Genomic DNA, 8,193 nt, shown 5'->3' on the forward strand with positions numbered 1-8,193 from the left:
GATTAGTGGATGAGAGGATGATGAAAGGATGAGAGGAGGATGAGTGGATTAGTGGATGAGAGGATGATGAAAGGATGAGAGGAGGATGAGAGGAGGATGAGTGGATTAGTGAGTGAGAGGAGGATGAGTGGATTAGTGGATGAGGAGGATGAGAGGATGAAAGGATTAGTGGATGAGAGGAGGATGAGAGGATGATGAAAGGATGAGAGGAGGATGAGTGGATTAGTGGATGAGAGGATGATGAAAGGATGAGAGGAGGATGAGTAGATGAGAGGAGGATGAGAGGATGATGAGTAGGAGAGGAGGATGAGTGGATGAGAGGAGGATGAGTGGATGATGAAAGGATGAGAGGAGGATGAGTAGATGAGAGGAGGATGAGTGGATTAGTGGATGAGAGGAGGATGAGTGGATGATGAAAGGATGAGAGGAGGATGAGTAGATGAGAGGAGGATGAGTGGATTAGTGGATGAGAGGAGGATGAGAGGATGATGAAAGGATGATAGGAGGATGAGAGGAGGATGAGTGGCGCCGCCCTGTGGTGGAAACAGTGTAATGATCTCATCAGTATGACAACAATCTGATCATATTTATGACCTCAGAGCTCATCAATCAATTCTCACACTAATGATTATTGTTTTAGCTGATCAAACTGATTCATTATATCAACACTACACTCTAATGTTTATCTTTATTATTGATCAGTGTTTATCTTTATTATTGATCAGTGTTTATCTTTATTGATCAGTTTATCTTTTTCATTATTATTGACCAAAGCAAACAGCTGATAGATCAATAAACAGTGAATCTGTCAGAAAGAAGAATATTAAGTCTGATTGTTAAAATAATAAAAAAAAAGAGAATACAGACAATGGATCAATATATCAGGAAAACTCATCGCTGATCAATATTCACTGTTTGATCAGTTATTAATACTGATCAATAGGAAATATTGATAATATAAACCAGTGAAGCATATTTATTTGCCTTTCATTGAGGTTCCTTGATATAGAAATGTGTTTTGTATCTGAGGACAATAGAACCAATAACTGATATATTGATTGGTGACAGGAAGGAGACGCTGAGAGTTCAGTGGTTTTATTGAAAAAGACACTCTGGTTACAGCGACACGATCAGACGGGAATAAAAAAATAAAATTAACTCAGGAGAATCCCCAACGTGGTTCAGGTTCAGAGAGGACCACACAAACCCACAGAGACCACTTCTATTTACAGACCAGAGTCGGGACCCGGGACCCGGGACCCGGACGGACGCCGAGAGCCGCAGACCCACAGGGGGCGAGGCTACACCCGACACAAAGGGTTAATGCGCTAACAGTCGTTTATTTTAAAAGAAAGAACCCCAGAATGCACTGCTCCTTGGATCAGCTGTGGAGGGTCGGCCCTGATGTCACAGCGCTGAGGCTCATGGGAACTGTAGTATTTAGAGTCAGGAAGTGTTCAGACTGAATTCACTGGAGATAAAAACGCCGTTAATCACCGGTTTGTTAAAATACAGAAAATATATAAAAAGTCACCATTACAGCGAGAGCCTGTTTACAGCCGCTTACCCACAATGCACCACAGCGCCTCTGCTGCAGGCTGCTGACAGCGCCGGTAAAACGGATCCTCTGTCAACGGGCTGTTAGCCGCTACGTTAGCCGTTTCACCTGGAGGTGTCTGAGTGCGGCTGTAACGCGAGGACACCTGAACGCCTCGCAGTCTACTCCTCCACGGGATGCTGTCCCTGAATGCATCACGTGTGACCTCCGCTAACTGCTGCCTTCCCTGTCCTCCCTGTCAGTCGCCACGGTAACGGTCTGCTGAAACACTGCAGTACGTGTTGTAAATAAAGTTTTTCAATCTGAACACTTCCTGTTGGTCACCAGGTTAATGATGACATCACCAGTCACATGATGTGAGATCCTGAACCTGTTTCCTGTCTGTCTGCGGCTCCGAGGGGACGTCCGGCGGGGTCAGGGGTCACTGGAGGGGGGTCGGGGGGTGGGTTGAGGGGGCGGCTACAGTGTGTGAAGGTGATCATTCATCATCATCATCGTCGTCACCTTCATCCTCTGCATCTCTCTTCCTCTTCTCCCCCTGAACGGCTGCAGCATCTACACAACCAATCACAGATCAATACTTCGGTCTGCAGACGGAACGCAACTGATCGATTTTACTATTGATAAACACTAACCTCCATCTTCCTCCTCATCCTCCTCCTCCTCGTCCTCCTCTTCTTCCTCCACATAGTCTCCATCATCTTCTTCGTCCTGAGAGAAAGACTTCGTCAGTGGAGCCGTTTGTCATCATCTTCATCATCACCACCTGCTCACACTCACCTGGATCCCCTCCTTCATCAGGTACGACAGGCCCACCTCGTCCTCTTCCCCTTCAGAGCCTTCCTCATCATCCTCGTCTTCATCCTCGTCATCGTCGTCTCCTGGAGGTCCGGCTTCATCTTCGTCGTCTGGAACAAAATTTGACAGGAAGTTGATTGATGTAATAAACGTCTGTACCAGCAGGTGGCGGCAGACCGCAGCTCTGACGGCTTCACTACCGACGGCCTCCCCTACCGACGGCCTCCCCTACCGACGGCCTCCCCTACCGACGGCCTCCCCTACCGCGGCCTACCGACGGCCTCCTCCCCACCGACCGCCTCCCCCTACCGACCGCCTCCCCTACCGGACGGCCTACCGACGGCCTCCCCCACCGACCGCCTCCCCACCGACCGCCTCCCCTACACCGACCGCCTCCCCTACCGACGGCCTACCGACCGCCTCCCCTACCACGGCCTACCGACGGCCTCCCCCTACCGACCGCCTCCCCTACCGACCGCCTCCCCTACCGACCGCCTCCCCTACCGACGGCCTACCGACGGCCTCCCCTACCGACCGCCTCCCCTACCGACCGCCTCCCCTACCGACCCAGTGTCTGTCTCACCGTTGTCGGCCTCTGAGTCGGGGACCTCGTTGTCCTCCTGGTCGTACCCGTCCAGATAGGTGAGCTGAGGCAGCAGCTCGAAGACGCTATCTCTATAATCCTCCAGTGTGGAAACTTCACAGCTGTACAGGTCCAAACTCTTCAGGTTCTTCAGGTTCTGCTGCAGAACACACAGAACAGAGGGACGCTCTTATTGTGAAAAACCAGATAGAATCAGGATTCATCAATTTCACAACAGATCAGTATACACTGTATTTATATATTTCGTATACACTGTTTGTTTGATTTTATAGTATAATTATTGATCAGTATACCTGTATTGTACAGTTTATTGATCAGTATACACTGTATCTTTATGGATGATTTATATAATAACTGTATCTTTATGGATGATATTGATCAGTATACACTGTATCTTTATGGATGATATTGATCAGTATACACTGTATCTTTATGGATGATATTGATCAGTATACACTGTATCTTTATGGATGATATTGATCAGTATACACTGTATCTTTATGGATGATATTGATCAGTATACACTGTATCTTTATGGATGATATTGATTAGAAGACGTGAAGCAGAACTCACCAGAACCTCGATGGTGCTCAGCTCTTTGATCTTGTTCCCGCTCAGGTTCAGGTACGCCAGGTTTGGACATTTCTCCGCCAACGTGTCCAAACCTCCTGAGATAGTGTTATCACTCACCTCCAGCTGAAACACAGAGCACACGGTGAGGAAGAGCAGACTGAGCAGTGTTGCATTGTGGGAAGAGTAGGCGAGGGACTGACCTTGCGTAGTTTGGGCAGTGAGGGCAGTTTGGAGAGCGACGTGAGGCCGATGTTCACCATACTGAGGATCTCCAGCTCCGTGTACGCGTCCGTCAGACCTTCGACCTCGCCGTCAACGGAGCGACAGTTGTCCACCACCAGCTCCACCACCTGGTCGCCATAACAACAAGACACCATGTCACCACGACCTCATTCCAGCACAGACACTCACAACAACCCAGGAAACCACTGCGTGCTCTGTGTTTCATTATATATATATATATATATATATATATATATATATATATATATATATCTCACTACCTGATCAATCAGCTGATATAACTAACTGATGATGTTTGTTATCTGAATTAGTTTAATAAAGTTTCAGAATAAAAGTTCTGGCAGACAACAGGAAGTACCAAGAGTTTCATGAAGTATCTCATTTTAACTAACAAATGTTAATCTGTCATTAAAACATTTTCTGAAGAACAGCTGCCGTTACTCGTTACCGCTGGTTAACGAAAACCATTATATTAAATATTTACCAGTATATCAAATATTAACCAATATATCAAATATTAACCAATATATTAAATATTAACCAATATATTAAATAATGGAGGGAAACGCTGATAAAAGTCCGGATTTGTTTTGTTTCATCAACCAAACTGGAGCCATAAAGACTCCAATTGTACTTTATTGATAGATTATTGTAATAGACTCATTAAATTATGAAAGTGTGGAGAATATTTTTAATATATATATTAACGTTCATTGTGTCTGTTATTGATCTTCACCGTTTAACGGACCAAAACACAGCGTCGGTGGGCGGGAACAGCGGGATGAAGCAGTCTTTAAACTTTACACTCTGACCTAAATAAACACTGTTGCTGGTTTAAAGAGGAGCGGAAGAGACCAGCAGCACCTGCACAATCAGAAAACCATTTCAATCAGACTGGGGCAGAAAGCCACGACCGCCTCCAATCAAATATATTGATAATGAGTGATTTTCAGAACGGAGTCTGGTCTGACGCGCCATCAGATTAAAGCATCGTGGAACTATTTAACGATGAAGGTTAAAATGGTAGCCTGCTCGGCCGCGCGCTGCTCCGGGGGGGTTAAACAAATGTGACCGAAAACAAGCAAACATTCGCGGGTGTGTTTTTCCTCTAACACCGAGAACTGGCGCCGACCCCCAACCGACTAACCCCGGCCCCGGGTCTCTAATGACGGCTCGCCATGTTAGCCTGTTAGCCCGTATGCTAGCGGCTGGAGGGTCGCGGGAGCCATTTCTTCCCGGCTGGTGAAGACACAACCCGCCCTAATCGGGCTCTGATTGGCTACTGCCGGCTGCCACCGTTGATCTGATTGGTTAGAATGTCAGTAAAGCCAATCAGAGGCAGAGTAGGGCGGGGCGTGACTTCACCATCCTGGACCGAAAAATAAAGCGTCCGCGTAGGGGAGTCCCCACCAGCAGGCGGGTGAGCGTGTCCCCGCGGCGGGCTCCTCCAGCAGCGGCCGGAGGATGGTCCTCCATGTTGGAGCTGTGCTTAAGTTGTTTTCTGGCTCAAAATGTCGGAAGAGGCCGTTTTACAGACTCCGCGGAAGGAACTCGACGTCCGTTTTCCCGCGGAATGTTTCAGCATCGTCATGTAGTCCGCGCGGTTACACACCTCCGCTGGGTTTCTGTTCCGCAGCTCCAGGCTGATCCTCTTCTTCATCTCCATGCTGGAGGCCGAAGCTCGGGCGGCGAAAACAACGGAAACAAAGCGGAACAAATAAAAAGTGAAAATAAAACCCGGTTGAGTGAAGCGCGCGCTCACGGTGCTTCCTCCTCCAGTCGGTGTCACACAGTAACTAAACCTCCATGTTCGCTCGCGCCCGACCTCCACTGGGAGACCACGCCCCCTCCCGATAAATATTCATACATTTCCAGATTCTGGTCTCCCATTGGTCCGACGATGAGCCACTCACTGAATCCCGCCCCCAGCAACTCGTTATGCAAGACTCTACTCTGTGATTCGTTGAAACTCCAAAGGCGTTGACCAATCAGAGGACGGACACGAAACATTTAAACTGTACATCCGCCCTCTCTTTGTCCTCATTGGCGCCATATTGTCCTGAGAACAAAAACAACAATTTAATGTATGAAAATTATATTTTATATGTTTTCATGTTTTATCAGATATTTTATGACGTTAATGACAAAAATATTTTTTGATTATCAGTCTTCTTTTTGTCAAAAATGCCAAAAACGATGCAGTTTCAGCTTCTGAGTATAATAGTATGTATATATAGTATAAACATATGTATATAGTAGTATAATAGTATGTATATAGTAGTATAATAGTATGTGTGTATATAGTATAATAGTATGTATATACAGTATGTATATATAGTATAATAATATATATATATATATATAGTAGTATAATAGTATGTATATAGTAGTATAATAGTATGTGTGTGTATATAGTATAATAGTACGTATATATAGTACGTATATATAGTATGTATATATAGTATAATAGTGTGTGTATATATACAGTATAATAGTATATATAGTAGTATAATAGTACGTATATATAGTATGTATATACAGTATAATAGTATGTATATATAGTAGTATAATAGTATGTATATACAGTATAATAGTATGTATATATAGTAGTATAATAGTATGTATATATACTATAATAGTATGTATATATGTGGTATAATAGTATGTATATATAGTATAATAGTGTATCTATATAGTATAATGGTATGTATATATAGTATAATAGTGTGTATATATTGTATAATAGTATGTATATATAGTAGTATAATAGTATGTGTATATAGTATAATAGTGTGTGTGTATATATAGTAGTATAATAGTACGTATATATAGTATGTATATATAGTATAATAGCATATGTATATAGTATAATAGTGTATATATGTAGTATAATAGTATGTATATATAGTAGTATAATAGTATTTGTTAATTGTTGTATATATAGTAGTATAATAGTACGTATATATAGTATGTATATATAGTATAATAGTATGTATATATAGTAGTATAATAGTATGTGTATATAGTATAATAGTGTATATCTATAGTATAATAGTGTATATATAGTATAATAGTATGTATATAGTATAATAGTACATATATAGTATAATAGTATATATAGTAGTATAATAGTACGTGTATATATAGTATGTATATATAGTATAATAGTATGTATATAGTATAATAGTACATATATATAGTATAATAGTATGTGTATATAGTATAATAGTGTATATATGTAGTATAATAGTATGTATATATAGTAGTATAATAGTACGTATATATAGTATGTATATATAGTATAATAGTATGTATATAGTATAATAGTACGTATATATAGTATAATAGTATGTATGTGTATATATAGTAGTATAATAGTATGTGTATATAGTATAATAGTGTATATATGTAGTATAATAGTATGTATATATAGTAGTATAATAGTACGTATATATAGTATGTATATATAGTATAATAGTACGTATATATAGTATAATAGTATGTATGTGTATATATAGTAGTATAATAGTATGTGTATATAGTATAATAGTATGTCTATATAGTAGTATAATAGTATGTGTATATAGTATAATAGTATGTAAATAGTATAACAGTACGTATATAGTATAATAGTATGTATATAGTATAACAGTACGTATATAGTATAATAGTATGTATATAGTATAACAGTACGTATATAGTATAATAGTATGTATATAGTATAATAGTACGTATATAGTATAATAGTATGTATATAGTATAATAGTACGTATATAGTATTGTCTGTGTTCAGTTTGAGTGTCAGACAGGTGAGGAAACACCTAAAGAGTAAGTAAGACTGTAAAGCGTTTCCTGCTCACTGCTGTCACCCAGTGGAGTTCAGGTTGAACAGCAGCTGACAGTTTCGTTCAATAACAAACTATAAACTCTATTTCTGTCTGAATCTTTTATTTCCTCATTCTCTCACTGAATCAAACATAAACAACAACACTGTAAAATAGATCCTTGTGATATAATTACAGTTTGTTCCAGTGACTCATTGTCTTTAAGCTGACTTTATATGATTACAGAAACTGCACACTGCTATAATGCTGCTGATATTTCACTTTATAAATCATCATATGAACAAATATACATAAGTGACAATGTGATGATAGTCACATAAACAAGCAAAAGGTTGTTAACAACTTTATTACAGCTGTAACAATTAGATTAGTGGATCCACAGAAAATTAACTGGTTAGTTTCCTCAACGATTATTGTAAAACATTTTTATCATTTTTATCGTACTATATTTACTCACTAGTTGAATTAACTGAATGTAATTGGTAAAATCAACTTTACCTAATACATACTTTAGTTACTTCTACTCAAATATTTTTTTATATAAGTTAATGAACAGTTGAACCAACTCGTGT

At 40.5% G+C, this 8,193-nt stretch overlaps 1 protein-coding gene and 1 long non-coding RNA gene across 5 annotated transcripts in view; one reads left to right on the plus strand and one right to left on the minus strand.

Moving 5' to 3' along the window:
- The window catches only part of LOC127372678 (uncharacterized), a 1,696-nt gene extending 444 nt beyond the window's left edge, over nt 1-1,252 (plus strand). For both annotated transcript variants that reach the window (XR_007886732.1, XR_007886731.1), the window contains exon 2: nt 1-1,252. This exon is cut by the window's left edge and continues 201 nt beyond it. This is a non-coding gene — a long non-coding RNA (uncharacterized LOC127372678).
- On the minus strand, nt 1,080-5,615 carry LOC127372607 (acidic leucine-rich nuclear phosphoprotein 32 family member E). 3 transcript variants are annotated; one of them, XM_051416526.1, is made up of 7 exons: nt 5,389-5,615; nt 3,734-3,883; nt 3,534-3,656; nt 2,940-3,096; nt 2,339-2,466; nt 2,194-2,269; nt 1,080-2,113 (listed from the first exon to the last, which is right to left on the minus strand). In XM_051416526.1, the coding sequence occupies exons 1-7, from the start codon at nt 5,440-5,442 to the stop codon at nt 2,037-2,039; spliced, it is 765 nt and encodes a 254-aa protein (XP_051272486.1). In that variant the 5' UTR covers nt 5,443-5,615; the 3' UTR covers nt 1,080-2,036. The 3 variants fall into 3 exon arrangements, with proteins under 3 accessions (XP_051272486.1, XP_051272477.1, XP_051272497.1); XM_051416517.1 differs by having other exon boundaries at nt 2,940-3,099; nt 5,389-5,613; XM_051416537.1 differs by lacking the exon at nt 5,389-5,615 and adding an exon at nt 4,513-4,941 and having other exon boundaries at nt 2,940-3,099.
- Nucleotides 5,616-8,193: the final 2,578 nt, after the last annotated feature.

This window comes from Dicentrarchus labrax, unplaced genomic scaffold (assembly GCF_905237075.1).
Source record: "Dicentrarchus labrax unplaced genomic scaffold, dlabrax2021, whole genome shotgun sequence".
NCBI classification, from domain to species: domain Eukaryota; kingdom Metazoa; phylum Chordata; class Actinopteri; family Moronidae; genus Dicentrarchus; species Dicentrarchus labrax.